This window comes from Delphinapterus leucas, chromosome 15, assembly GCF_059928025.1.
Source record: "Delphinapterus leucas isolate spDelLeu-1000000601 "Yukka" chromosome 15, BTC_Dleu_Yukka2, whole genome shotgun sequence".
Lineage (NCBI taxonomy): Eukaryota > Metazoa > Chordata > Mammalia > Artiodactyla > Monodontidae > Delphinapterus > Delphinapterus leucas.
Window position 1 is genome coordinate 35,197,394 of NC_143143.1, and position 15,579 is coordinate 35,212,972.

The window sequence follows — 15,579 nt, forward strand, 5'->3', positions numbered from 1 at the left end:
AAGGTTCATCCACGTTGTAGCATGTGTCAGAATTTCCTTCCTTTCTGAGTCTGAATAATATTCCATTGCATGTATATACCATGTTTTGTTTATCCATTCATCCATCAATGGACACTTGGGTTGCTTCTACCTTCTGGCTATTGTGAAAAATGCAGCAGGCATTTTTCATGGCTGTCAGCTTACCCCCAGGGGAAGGCAGTGACTTCTGCAAAAGGAATGGGCAGCTTCATAGTGGCCACAGTGGTGGCTGGGAGATCCAGGGGGTCTCCCCCTCCCTTCCCCTCCTCTGTTTCTCTCTCTGCTCTCCCCAAGCAACTCCCTGCCAGTCTCGATTAATTCAACTCAAGTACTCTATTCATTCTTTCCTTTCTTCCATTTTCCTTGTCTGCATAGGCCTGAAATCTTCTCATGACCCCCTCAAGATTCGCTTGGATCCCTGGGCACTTTAAAAAGCCACAGTTCCTTGAGCTACCAGGGGACCCAATATCACAAAGATCTGTGGCTGAGGTTATGTCTCTGAAGGCCACAGACTGAGAGAGGACAGAAGGGTCCTAGTAGCCCCCACCCACCGCCATCCTTCACTGAAGCCTAGGTTTCCCTCCTCCCTTTGCCAAATACTACTTCCTCTTCCTGTAATAAGAGGGCTCCCCAAGCTAGATCTATTGCCCCATAGACCAATGTGTCAGCTCTTACAAAAGAGATGATTTCCTGAGTGGAGTGAACAACACATGAAATGTGAGGCTGAGACCCCTCAGTTCAGCGGTATCCTGGAAACACTATACCTGGGACTAGCTCATGTGTCTGGAGTATCGTGAAGGAGGGAGTGATGTGGGGGTAAGGTTATGCAGGGTTTGGAGGCCGAGGCAGAAGGGGTTTGGAATTGATTATGTGCAGGGAAACCACTGGAGGACCCTGACTGAGGAGTGTGTATGATCAGCTGCTGTGCAGAGAATGGGGAGCCAGTCAGGAGGCTGATGGAGTCTTCCAGGTGAGAGAACTCCTGCTCTTCCATCCAAATCTGCCCACTTCTTTTACATTACTTAAGCCTGGAACTTGGGGATCATCCATACCACTTTCGACCTGCAAGTGTTCCCTGTCACACCCCCTCCCGTGGCCCCAGCTATGTCCAGGTCCCACTGGGGGACACTCTCCTGGCTCCTGTTCTTAGCAGATCCTGTCACAATCTCGAGTAACCCATTTGTGTGCAATTATTTGATCGTGGCAAGCAAGTCTTCAGTGTGCCTCATAATCATCTAGGGGGCTGCCTGAGCCTCACTTCAGGCGGTGCTGGAGAATCTGCATTTTACGTGGTTTGGAACTCTGTGAGAAAGGAAGTTGATAGTCCGAATCTCCAACCAGACTCTTACCTCCAGGAAGGCGAGAGATTTGGAATGATGAATAAGCCCAGTCTTGCTGGTGGGAGTTGGCTCCCAAGTTTTGGTGTAGACAAGTCAAGCCTGAAATTCTCCCTTTTACTCTTTTCAGCTATTTGTTTTGTCTTGGTTTGGAGAGACTGACTTCCATTGGTCTGGACCGTTGGCCCGAGACTTATATAAAGACCCTGGAGATGTTAACTGCTTCTGCCCCGGCGCCGCCTTTTCACACGCTGCTAGGTGGATGTTAACATCTGTCCCATTTCTGGGATGCACAAACCGAGGGCCAGCTGGCGGCGGACAAGTGCCCCGGCGGCTCAGCGCACACGGCCGTCGCCCTTGACAACGCGGCACAAGGTCACGGAGGTCCCGCCCCCAGGTCCGGCTGCCCCCACGCGGCCAGACCGCGCCCGGACCGCACCCGAGCCCGAGCCACAGAGGGCCCCGCCCACCCGCCGGCGCAGGCAGCGGACCGGGCAGCCGGGCGCGCGCTGTGACGTCACCACGCCGCGCCCGAAGAAGGCCCCGCCCCGGCCTCGCCCCCGGCACGCTTGGCTTCTGTGGGCGCCCAGGAGGACGCACATGGCTCGTGAGCTGCGGACGCTGCTGCTGTGGGGCTGCCGCCTGCGGGACCCGGCGCTGGCGGTCGCCCGGGGAGGTGAGGGCGGCCGGGCAAGACGGGTGGAAAGCGAGTGGGGACGGGCACGCGCGGAGCCTTCGGGGTCCCGAGCCCCTTTTCTACGTGGGAGGCGCGGTGACGGCTCTTCCGTGCTCGGCTTGGGAGATTTTTGTGAGGTTTACGCGTCCAACGCGCCGCGAGCGGCGAACGCTGAGCCCTCGGTGCGTTCTGGTGTCACCTGGCTCGGCCCCGCGCCAGGCTGCCGGGTATCCCCGGAGGTGACGGGGTTGAGCCCGGGCCCGCGTGACTGCAGCAGAGGCTTCTCTCCAACGAGCTCCTCGGGCCGGGTTGAGGCGGAGGGGTCGCGGGCTCCTCGTTCCTGGAGCCGAAGGCACTTTCGGGAAGTTGAAATCGAAGGGCGCGTGTGCGCTGGGAAGGGGCTTCACCAGGGTGATTACTTAAGTCCCTTAGTTGTGTTTTTATTCTCCCCCCCCCAAGTTGATTTATACACGAATAACGCATAAGCCACTTGGTCACTCGTTCATTCGACACACACCTGAGTGCCCACTCGGCCCGGCGCGCGGCAGCAAACCAGAGAACCGGCACGCTGGGCTCTCGTGCAGCCCGTGGACCCTGGGTTGTTGCCCGCCGTATCCCTAGGGCCTGGAATTGGTAGGTAGGTGCTCAAATCAGTGTTGAAAAAAAAAGAATGACCGCAGTCTCTGCTCTCACTCCCCACTCGGAAGTAACCACGGGTGAACGTCTTGGCGTTGCTTCCAGGCTGTGTACACTTAGTTACACACATATAAATACACACGTCTATTTTTACGTAAAAAGGCCTAAACCGTATATACATTGTGCTACAGATTTTCTTTTTTTAAGCTCCAGAATGGCTTACATATGTTTTCCTGTCAGTATGCACGGGTTTACGGCTTTACAATGGACGCATAGTAGTATTCTGTGTTACGACGTATCATCATTTACTTAACATTGCCCTATTAGCGGACGTAATAAAGGTTATTTCCAGATTTTTGGGGGGGAGGGGTCATTACAGTGCTGTATAGAATGGGCGAGTATTTAATCTTTGTGTCCATGTGTGGCATTTCTTTAGAATTACAGAATTAGAGTTTTAGAATTTATGGTTCAGAGCCTGTGCGTATTTGAAATGTTAGCTGATATTGCCAAATTGCTGTACAAAAAGGCTTTATCAACTTATATTCTCATTAGCAGGGAATGAGACCAGTGAGAATGTTTTCATTTGTTTAATGGCCATTTGTATATCTTCTGTGAATTTCCTCTTCATGTCTTTTATGGCTTTTTCTGTTACTTGAGTTTTAAATTTTGGTGTAGTCTCTTTTTAAACAATGATTTTTAAAAATATCATGCATTAGCAGATAAGACAACTGTAGGTTTTATTACCGTTTCTTGTATTCAACATCTTCCTTCCTTTTGGGATTTATTTCCTGTTTTAGCAGAGTATATATATACCCTTGTGTTTGTTTTGCAGAAAAAGTCAATGGGTTGTAAATTTTCTAAGCCCCACCGTGTTTAAAAAGATTTTTATTTTGACCTCATACTTGTAAAGTAGTTTGGCTGGGTGTTGCATTCCAGGTCAAAATAATTTTCCTTCAAAGATTGATATTGCTATATTGTCTTCCAGCAACTTCGTTAAAGGTGAGCAGTCATATCAGTTTGATTCTTGTGTTTTTTTGTAGCCAACTTGTTTTTTTCCCTGCTCTCTGCAGGTTAAGATTCTTTTCCCATGTTCTGAGATGTTCTGACCATGTGTGTTTGTAATTCATTCTTTGTACCATTCTTATTTTCACGGTTGGCATTGCAAGAACGAGAGCATGAGGCAGCTACAGTAGGACTGTTTGGTGCTTAAGTTAACATCTTATGACTTTTCTGTTCTCTATAAGCTGGAGCCTTTGCTGGAATTTTCTGCTTTGGGGAGTTGTAAGGGGTGGGCAGTCTGCTCCAAGCACCAGAAAGTTCACAAGAGTGAGCTTTCTCTGTTGTAGGGCTAAATCATTGCAGGTTTGTGTCATCCTCCAAAACGAGCCCCACCTGAACCCTGTCAACTGCAAACACCCATTTAGTACTTATTATTTTGTTGATTTATTTTGCTTCCTCCCTCTGCTCTCACTGTGGGGCCCATACTATTTGATTTCTGCCCTTCCACCTCTTGTGCTGCAACCTTCACAAGAATTCAGGCAAGTTTCTGGTGTTCTTGGGCTGTTTTGGGGGATGCAAGGAGTAGCACTTGCTGGTCAGATTTCACTCTCTCAGTAAAGCAGCTGTGGGTGTTGCTAATTTAACATGAGGACAAAGGTTTCAATGGTTAACTGCTTAGACCCTGAATGGCAGTGCCGTCTATGTAAACCATGGTCCTGGGGCTTAGGGCTAGCGCCAGAGAAGCATGTGGACAGAGGAGGGATGTGGGGCCAGCTGTCCAGGAGGCAATGGGACACTTGGTTAGGATGAGGGGCCTGAGTTATCTGTGCTGTCTGCAAAAGATCAACCCAAATGTAATAGGTTAGTAAAGACCTTATTAGTTACTGGCTGAGTAATTGATCAGAACTAAGACAAAAGAAAGATCCCCAGGTGTTTTGCTCCCCTCTGGCATGCAGCTTCAAGGGAGGGAGGGAAAATGGCTGATGAGTAAACACTGAAGGAAAATGACAGTTCTCACTCCCAGATGTCAAATACCAGGTTGTAACAGGACAAAGGAGACTATTACAGAGGCCAGTGGTGGTGTTTGCTTGTCTGTCTCAAACCAAAGTACTGACTCAGGATCAATGAAAATGTATCCACTTCACTCTCAAGTGAGATACTTTAAGTTGCCAGAGGATTTTCTTGGTTTGGGTTCTTGGTGCCTTCATTGCAGCAGCTAGAATTTTTCTTAAATACCATTCTGCTCAGCCTTGATACAGAACACTAGCCTTTTTTTTACTAGGAAACTGCTGTTTGCTTCGTCCACACAGAGACTTACCTATAGTTCCGTAGCTTTTAGTAAAGGTAGATTCCAGGATATTTCTGGAATGGCTGGTTATTTCTGCTAAAGCCACTAGGAATTACAAATGATGAAAGTTGTAGCCTGGAGAACCAATGTCTACTTGGGGGCATTATTTCCATCTGCTATTTGATGCCCAAAGTATAGGTAAATTGAATACAGGTGTAGCTGAGTCATGGATGTGACTAATTTTGAAAGAATGGCTGTTATTTAGCAGCTGTATAATCAAGAAATGTGATTAGAATATTAGAAATTAATTTTGAGATAGGCAAAATGAATGCCATATTTTAGAAGAAAAATCTGTATAGCAATACCGTTAAGAACAAAATAGAAGGGTACAAGTCTTCCTACAGGACTGGGACAGTGAGGGAACCGACGTGTGCTGTGAAGGAGGAGTGAGCAAAGCACTGAAGTTCACACATACGGATATTCCAGCATTTTTAGGAAATGGAGTGCCTGGAGGGATTTTCCATGAAACTTACTTGCAAAGTAGTAAAACATTTCATTTCAACCATTATGATTAGAAGTCTTTCTAAAAGACTTAATCATCAGATGAAACATGACAGAACCTTTCTTTGATTTTTTTCAGGGTCATTATGAATGTTAACTTATGGTCTTCTGTTGTAATACACAGGCCTCTGCAGGACCACTAGGATGTGACGGCTCCTTTGTCTATAAAATGTCCCAAACTGAAACTACATCCTGAGTATTTCTGTGTTTTTAGCCTCTATTACTCTCATTTTAACTTACCAGGCCTCTGACGCCAGGTTCCCTCCTCCTCTCTGTTTTCAGTTGAGGGTTGGGAAACTGGATCATAAAACTTGTTAGCAACTTTTTTTAAAGGAGAGGAGAATTCTGGATGGGGACAGAATATTCTTGTTTAACTGAAGCTCTGCATGTGGATTTTGTGTCCTGTATTTTGACTCTTCAGAGATGCCCCTCCCTTTTGGTTTTGCTGTATTTCTCTGTATTCAGGGAGTTGATGTTTCTTGATGGACTGTCAGTATTGCTTAGTAGAGAACGATTAAAACAGGCTGTGAAGGCACTTCCCAGGTGGCACACTGATTAAGAATCCACCTACCAATGCAGGGCACACAGGTTCGAGGCGTGGTCTGGGAAGATCCCACACGCTGTGGAGCAGCTAAGCCCATGTACCACAACTGCTGAGCCTGTGCTCTAGAGCCTGTGAGCCACAACTACTGAGCCCGCGAGCCGCAACTACTGAAACCCACGCGCCTAGAGCCCTTGCTCTGCAACAAGAGAAGCCACTGCAATGAGAAGCCCATGCACCGCAACGAAGAGTAGCCCCCGCTCGCCACAACTAGAGAAAGCCCTTGTGCAGCAACAAAGACCAAACAGCCAAAAGTAAATAAATTAAAAAAAAAAACCAAAACAGGCTGTGAAACACAGTAAGGTTTAAGAAATAGTGAAAATGTTGAGGAATTCCAGAGGAACGCACGTAGAAAATTTTGAGGGAATACAGATCTTTTTTTTTTTTTAATATTTATTTATTTGGCTGAGCCTGGTCTTCTTTGCGGCATGTGGGATCTTTAGTTGTGGCCTGCGAACTCTTTAGTTGTGGCATGTGGGATCTAGTTCCCTGACCAGGGATCAAACCCAGGCCCCCTGCATTGGGAGTGCAGAGTCTTAGCCACTGGACCACCAGGGAAGTCCCCAAATCTTTATTTGATATATAAATAGAAAGTGAAGAACTTTCTGTCTAGAATATTGATATACTTAAATCTTACCTCAAATGATTACAGAACTTAAGAAACAAAATGGAGAAATTTCAGATGCGAATAGCTAACCTGTGGTATCTGGTGAAATTTGAGAGATAATGAAACCATCCGAGTTGACTTATACTGAAAAGCAGAGAATTTCATGCTTACAAGCATAATACTATGGTAACATAGTTGGAGGTGTTCTGGAAAGAAAGCTAGAGGCTACATTCCAAAGGATGACGGTTTTTCCAGTATTGTATTTTCCCTTTTGGGGAGAGGCTTAATTCTCCTTTTCACTGATCTGAAAGTACCTTTACAGAATTTTAAACTTTATAAGTAAACTTATTAAAAATTTTACTTTTTATAGAACCTGAAGCTTTAACTTAGAAATGTTTAGGTTGATATTAGATGAGTGAATTTCAAGCATTTTTTGTCATGTACTCCGGTAAGAAATGCATTCACATTGTGACCTGCTATACAAGTATGCATATACTGTACAAATATGTGTACATACTTAGCTGAAAGAGTTTTGTAAATACTTACATGTATTATGCTATGTGTTGGTTGTTTTTTTAAATATTTATTTATTTGGTTGCACCAGGTCTTAGTTGCGGCAGGTGGGCTTCTTAGTTGCGGCTCACGGGCTCCTTAGTTTTGACATGTGAACTCTTAGTTGCAGTATGCATGTGGGATCTAGTTCCTTGACCAGGGATTGAACCCTGGCCCTCTGCAGTGGGAGCACGGAGTCTTAACCACTGCGCCACCAGGGAAGTCCCATGCTATGCATTCTTTTACTTTCCATTTCATTAAAAAAAAAAAAAATTCTGACTTAGCTCACTGAATTGCTTAGTTCACTGAATTGCTTTCATAATCAACAATCTTGACCTGCATTCTGAGAAACACTGTGTCCTGTGGCTGTACCTTCTGAGAAAATGACCATGTGTTTATCAAGGGCCTGCTCCAACTCTAGGGTGATCGTGGGAAAAATAAAGACATGAGATGGTCAAGGCCACTGGAGCTCCATAGTGTGGCAGCAGCAGTTCCTTAAACGAACATCTGCAGTGCCTGCTGTGGGATGAGACGGACAGGAGTCCTGGCCCTCTGTGGCTCTGATGTGGAGTGGAGTTGATGCAGACAAGTACATGCTGTATGGATGTCATGTGAAGAAACCAAAGCAGGAAGAGGATCGCAGTAGAAGTGGGGCGGTCAGGGGAGGCCTCACGTGCAGGGTGGCGTTTAAGCAAAGCCGGGAAGGAGGTGAAGGTGTCCAAGGCAGGACATTTCAAGCAGAGGGAGTGGTAGGTGCCAGGGTCCTGAGGCAGGAATGGGCTGGCATATTGGAGGGACAGTAAGGAGGTGGGGGCGCGCTGGGGACGCTCTTGAGTGGAGTCGGGTTAGAGTTGCGCTGCTTTCCTCTACATGTGACTTCATGGGGAGATGTGGGCAGCTGGTGATAAGATGGGGAGTTAGAGTTAAAGCTAACTTCATAGGAGTTTCCTGAGAAAAATTATTTCTACATTTTTATTAGTGAGAAGGTAGTGGTGTTTTCCCGAACAGACTGGTACAGTGAAAAAAACTTCTACCCTGTCTCAGCTCACTGCCCAGTGGCTCCAGAAAAAGCCTCTGCAGCGACGGGTGTCCACACCGTCCTCCCCTTGGGAATGAAGAAGGGCTACCCCGGTCACGGGCTGTGCGCAGTCTGCCCCTCACACTTTGCACATGCTGTATCTAGACACCCAGAGCCCTGGAGCCACAGTGTGGTGCCCCTTCCTTCACTTAACCTTCTCCTGAGGGACCTTTAGGTTGTTTGCAGGCTTCGTTCTTTTTAAAATCACAGGCAGTGCCACCAACAGTTTTTTACACCTTCACCAGTGCTAGCATAACTATTTTATAAATGTTTGTCAGTCTGACAGTGAAAATGCTATCTTGTTTTAAAATGCAATTCTTTAGCTATGAATGTGGTAATGCATCTTTTTCTGTGATTCAAAGCCATTGATGTTTCTCTTTTTTGTGAAGTGCCATTTTCCTCTTGCACTGTTGGTCTTTTTCTTGTACATCTGTGAGTGATCTTGCTGTATTAAGGAAACTAGCCTTCTGCCACATGTTTCAGACTTTTTTTTCTCTAGTGTGTTTGCCCATTGACTTTCATTTTTTTAAGTGTGGTTATTGCTCATTGTTTTATTTTTAAAAAAATAAATTTATTTTATTTTATTTTTGGCTGCATTGGGTCTTCATTGCTGCGCGTGGGCTTTCTCTAGTTGCAGTAAGTGAGGGCTGCTCTTCGTTGTGGTGTGTAGGCTTCTCATTGTGGTGGCTTCTCTTGTTGCGGAGCACGGGCTCTAGGCGTGCAGGCTTCAGTAGCTGTGACTCGCGGGCTCTAGAGCGCAGGCTCAGTAGTGGCGCACAGGCTTAGTTGCTCCGTGGCATGTGGGATCTTCCCGGACCAGGGATTGAACCCATGTTCCCTGCATTGGCAGGCGGATTCTTAACCACTGCGCCACCAGGGAGGTCCTCTTGTTTTTATTTTTATTTTTTTTACCTCTTTGTTTTGTTTTGTTTTGTTTGGCTGTGCCCTGTGACATGTGGGATCTTTTTGTTTTGTTTTTTTTGGCTGTGCCCTGTGACATGCGGGATCTTAGTTCCCCGACCAGGGATTGAACCTGTGCCCCCTGCAGTGGAAACATGGAGTCTTAACCACTGGACCACCAGGGAAGTCCCTCATTGTCTTTATTTATTCATTAAATTTTTTTAATTTTAATTTTTTATTGAGATATAATTGGCATATAACATTATAATAGTTTTAGCTGGGCAACATAATGATTCAATATTTGTATATATTGCAAAATGATCACCACAATAAGTTTAGTTAACATCCATCACATCTCATAGTTACAATTTTTTTTGTTGTTTAAGGGTCTACTTTATTGACTTTAATTTTTATGTGGTCCATAAATTTATGGTTCTTGGGCTATGGTGTCTTGTTTGGGCAGAGTTCCCTTTTAAGTCATTAAGGGAAAAGATCTCAAGTGATCAATGTTATTAGACGTTAGGTAGGGAAATGCACATCAAAACCATGATGAGATAGCACTTCACACCCACCGGGGTGGCTATAATAAAAAAAACACAGGCAATAACAAACATCTGTGATGATGTGGAGAAACCTTCACCCACTGCTGGCAGGAATATAAAATGGTACAGCACTTTGGAAAACAGTCTGGCAGTTCCTCAAATGGTACAGACTTTGATATAGACAAATGGCATAGACTTACCATTTGACCCAGCAATTCCACTCCTAGGTTTATGCCCAAGAGAATTTAAAACACAGAAACTTGTACAACAATGTTTATAGCAGCATTATTCGTAATATTAGCCAAAAAGCAGAAACAACCCAATTGTCCATCAACTGATAATTGGATAAACATCATGTGGCCTATCCATATAATTGATGTTATTCAGCCATAACAATGAATGAGGTATGTTATGTGCTACAATGTGGATGAACCTTGAAAACATTACGTTAAGTGAAAGAAGCCATAGACAAAAGACCATGTGTAGTATGTCCAGAATAGGCAAATCTGTAGAGACAGAAAGTGGCTACCAGGAGCTGGGGGCAGGAGGAATGGGGAGTGACTACTGATGGGTATGGAGTTTCTTTCTGGAGTGTTAAAAATATTCTCAATTAGATAATGAGGTTGGTTTTGTAAATATACTAAAAGCCATTGAATGGTGCATTTTAACTGGGTGAATTATATCTCGAAGCTGTTTTTAAAATATCTCTTATAATTTCTTTCAGTACTTTTTTTTTTTTTTTTTTTTTTTTTTGGTATGCGGGCCTCTCACTGTAGTGGCCTCTCCCGTTGCGGAGCACAGGCTCCAGACGCACAGGCTCAGCGGCCATGGCTCACGGGCCCAGCTGCTCCACGGCACGTGGGATCCTCCCGGACCGGGGCACTAACCCGTGTCCCCTGCATCAGCAGGCGGACTGTCAACCACTGCGCCACCAGGGAAGCCCAGTATATATCTTTTTACCTCTAAAAAGGATCTAATTATCATTTCTGTTCTCCATCCTGACTTTTTATTTAACGATTCTCAAACTTATCTTCCATCTTAAATACCCATCACTCTCCCTCCCCAGATTTACAATGGCAAAGGACTCAGCTACTCCTCTTCTGAAGGACTTCTGGGTCACCTTTAGTGTTCTGCAATATCTAGATTAATTATATAACTTTTATATGCACTGGGAAACCAAAAAATTTGTGTGACTTTATTATTGTGGTACTCGCTTTATTGTAGTGGTCTGGAACTGAACCTGCAGTATCTCCAAGGTCTGCCTAGTGCTAAACTAGCCTTACATCCTTCAGATAAACCTGCTTGGTTGTGATGTAGTATCATTTTTATATATTAATGGATTTTACTTGCTAATATTTTATTAAGGACCTCCATGTCTGTGTCCATGATTGATATTGGTGTAGTATTTTTATTGTGTGTGCATGATGTCTTTGTCAGCTTTTGATGTTAGGGTTGTGCTGTCATCATAAAACTTGAATGGAAATAATTCCTTCTTTTGCTATTTTCTGAAACTGTGTAAGATTGATGTTACTTCTTCCTCATGTGATTGATAGACTTCAGTAGAAATTCTGGGCCTGGAATTTTATTTACAGAAATACTTTTGCAAATAAATTCAATTTCTTTATTACATATAAAGCAATTCAAAATTTCTGTTTCATTTGTCACTTTGGATAATTTTTTCAAGGAATTTGTCTATTTCATATAAGTTGTCAAATTTCTTGGCATAAATTTGTTCATAATGTTTCCCTATTATTTATTTATTTTTGGCTGCGTTTGCTCTTTGTTGTGGCGCACAGCCTTTCTCTAGTTGCGGTGAGCGGGGGCCACTCTTCATTGCAGTGCATGGGCTTCTCAATGTAGTGGCCTCTTGTTTCAGAGCACGGGCTGTAGCCGCGCGGGCTTCAGTAGTTGTGGCTCGTGGGCTCAGTAGTTGTGGCTTGTGGGCTCTAGAGTGCAGGCTCAATAGTTGTGGCACATGGGCTTAGTTGCTCTGCAGCATGTGGGATCTTCCCGGGCCAGGGATGGAACCCGTGTCCCCTGCATTAGCAGGCGGATTCTTAACCACTGTGCCACCAGGGAAGTCCTCTCTGGTAATACTTTTTATTTTGCAGTGTACTTTGTCTGATCTAATCTGGTCCTACCAGCCTTTTTATGCTTACTTTTTACGTGGCATATCTTTTTCCATTCATTTTCTTTCAGTGTATCTGTGCTTTTATATTTAAAGTGATTGTTTTGTAGACAGCATATAATTAGGTCTTGCTTTATCAATTCTGACAGTCTTTGCCTTTATAATCAAAGTGTTTAGTCCATTGACCTAAAATGTAATTATTGATATAGTCAGATTTATCTCTACCGTTATGTTATTTGTCCCCTCTCATTTCTTCCTGTCTTCTAGCTTTCTTGTATTCTTTTGGATCAAGTAAATATTTTTTAGAATTCCATTTTAGTTTACTAATGCTTTTTTAGCTATACCTCTTTGCATCATTTTTTATTGGTTACTCTGGAGAGTGTAATGTTCATCCTTAACTTTTCATAGTCTGTTTAGAATTAGTATTGTAATATACCATATAAACTGTAAAAGCCTTGCAACTATATAGGTGCATTTACTCCCTCCACCCCATCCTTTATGTTACATTTGTCTTATGTATTGCCTGTACATATGTTGTAAACCCCACAAGATAATGTTTTAAATTTTGGTTTAAATTGCTGTATATATTTTAAGGAAATTAGAGAAAAATTCTTTTGTGTTTACATAGGTTATCATTTCTGATGTTCTGCATTCCTTTTTGAAGATCCAAGTTTCCATTTCATATCATTTACTTTCAGCCTGAAGAACTGTAGCATTTCTTTTAGTGCAGGTCTGCTGTTAATACTTAAACAGCATTAAGTACCATTGTCTTTCAGCCTCCATTATTTCTGATGAAAAGTTAGCTGTCATTCAACCTATTGTTCCCGCATGTAATGTGTTGTTTTTCTCTGGTTGCTTCCAAGATTTTCTCTTTTTATTTGGTTTTCAGCAGTTAGATTATGATGTGCCTAGGTGTTTTTCTTTGATATTATCTTGCTAGTGGTTCATCGAACTTTTGAATCTGTAAATATATGTCTTTGACCAGCTTTGGGGGAATTTTCCAGTTATTATTTCTTCAAATGTTTTTTCTGCCCTATTCTCTTTCTCCGCTCCTTCTGGGACTCCAATTACATGTATGTTAAACTTATTTCTGTTGTCCCACATATATCTGAGACCCTGTTCTTTTTTTTTTTTTTTTTTTTTTTTTTGCGGTACGCAGGCCTCTCACTGTTGTGGCCTCTCCCATTGCAGAGCACAGGCTCCGGACGCACAGGCTCAGTGGCCATGGCTCACGGGCCCAGCTGCTCCGCAGCATGTGGGATCCTCCCGGACTGGGGCACGAACCCGAGTCCCCTGCATCGGCAGGCGGACTCTCAACCACTGCCTTTGCCACCAGGGAAGCCCTGTTCATTTGTTTTTAATCTGTTTCACACTGAATAATTTCTGTCAATTTATTTTGAAGTCCATAGACTCCTCTGTTGTCTCCATTTGGTTTTTAAGCCTTCTAGTTAATTTGTAAGTTTCAGACATGGTTGTTTTTTTTTAAATTTCTTTATTGGAGTATAATTGCTTTACAGTGGTGTGTTAGTTTCTGCTGTATAGCAAAGTGAATCAGCTATATGTGTACATATACCCCAATATCTCCTCCCTCTTGCATCTTCCTCCTACTCTCCCTATCCCACCCCTCTAGGTGGACACAAAGCACCTAGCTGTTCTCCCTGTGCTATGCGGCTGCTTCCTGCTAGCTACCTATTTTATATTTGGTAGTGTATAACGTCCATGCCACTTTCTCACTCATCCCAGCTTACCCTTCCCCCTCCCTGTTTACTCAAGTCCATTCTGTAAGTCTGTGTCTTTATTCCTGTCCTGCCCGTAGGTTCTTTGGAACCATTTTTTTTCTTTAAGATTCCATATATATGAGTTAGCATACAATATTTGTTTTTCTCTTTCTGACTTACTTCACTCTGTATGACAGTCTCTAGGTCCATCCACCTCACTACAAATAACTCAGTTTTGTTTCTTTTTATGGCTGAGTAATATTCCATTGTATATATGTGCCACATCTTCTTTATCCATTAGGTTGCTTCCATGTCCTGGCTATTGTAAATAGAGCTGCAATGAACATTGTGGTACATGACTCTTTTTGAATTATGGTTTTCTGAGGGTATATGCCCAGTACAGACATGGTATTTTCTGTATCTAGGATTTCCACTTGGCTCTTCTATTATAGTTTGTCTCTGAGATTTCTCATCTTTTATTTTGAGCATATTTTACTTTATGTCATATAGTATTGTTATAATGGCTGTTTTAAAGCCCTTGTCTTCTGATACCAACATCTGGATCTTCTTGGCACCAGTCTCCATTGACTGACACTTCTCTTTAGCAGGGGTTGCGTTTTCCTGATTCTCTGTATATTGAGTAACTTTTTATTGCATCCTGGACATTGTGGATGTTGCCTTGTGGAATCTCTGGACTCTTGTTATATTCCTCTGATGAGTAGTTGTTGTTTTAAAGGTGGGTATTGACCTGGTTGGCCCGCCGCTGCAAACACTTTCTCTTAGGCAGCAGCTTGACTTTTTTCCTTAACTGGGCTGCTTGCAGTTTGCCCCACATATGCATGGTTCAGGAGGTCAGCCAGAGACTTAGAAGAATTTATTCCCCAAATTGGGGGCTCCCTATCTCTGACTCGCCTTTCTGGGATTTCCTCCCTTCACTTTTCATATTCTGTGGTTTTCCAAATCTCTCCTCTGGTTCTTCAGGCCAGAAAAGTAGACATTGTGTGTGTTTTCTCTTAGAGTTTTAGCCACCCCTCATTGAACCCACCCTCATTCTGTGCTGTTCCCTTCTTCCAAATATCTTCTCTCCAGAATCTGCCTGCTTTTGTTGATTCTCCAGAGCCTTCAGGTAGTCTCTTTGTTGTTGTACCTGTGTTCATGGTTGTTGTCAGGTTTGGTTGGTAGATACACCTCAGCCATACAGGAAGTGGCACTTTGTGTAATAAAGACGAAAAGTGAAATTGCTGTTATCCATATCACACTTGAGAAAATGGGAGATTGTCCATTTGGAATATGTAATTCCAGAGAAACAATCAGCATATTTCTCATAGCTTAAAATAATGTGTCTGTATTTAAGGTACATAACTTAGGATGCCATTATGAAGCAAAACCATAGTAAGAACTATGGCTGATACATAAGAAAGATTTTTTTTTTTTCCTTAAGAAAACAAAGCAAAAGAACATACCGGTCTTCCCTGGTGGCGCAGTGGTTGAGAGTCCGCCAGCCGATGCAGGGGACACGGGTTCGTGCCCCGGTCCCGGAAGATCCCACATGCTGCGGAGCGGCTGGGCCCGTGAGCCATGGCCACTGAGCCTGCGCGTCCGGAGCCTGTGCTCCGCAATGGGAGAGGCCACAAACAGTGAGAGGCCCGCATACCGCAAAAAAAAAAAAAAAAAAAAAGAACATACCCATTGTGTTTTGACTCATGTGCCTTCCTTAGCAGGCCCATGTTGGCAGTTGCATTTTTAATTTATGCTTACTAGTTAAAATGGCCTTGTGGATCACTACTGCCATCTGTTGGCTGATTGAATGGGCTTCTGATTGAGTATAGTGATGTTTATGCTGATAAAAAGTTTCATGATTGTAAAAAAAAAAAAAGGCTGCTTCTGCATCAGATGCTTTGGCATACAGAGAAATATGTTTGTTCTTGCCTTCAGAGA

General features: G+C 43.6%; 1 protein-coding gene across 1 annotated transcript in view; it reads left to right on the top strand.

The window, feature by feature from the left end:
• The first annotated feature begins 812 nt into the window (after positions 1–812).
• The window catches only part of TRAP1 (TNF receptor associated protein 1), a 45,826-nt gene continuing 31,059 nt past the window's right edge, over positions 813–15,579 (top strand). Inside the window, exons 1-2 of the mRNA XM_022594734.3 lie at positions 813–988; positions 1,486–2,031. Coding sequence (XP_022450442.1) covers positions 1,644–2,031 — 388 coding nt within the window. The 5' untranslated portion in view covers positions 813–988; positions 1,486–1,643. The remainder of the gene's footprint in view (positions 989–1,485; positions 2,032–15,579) is intronic.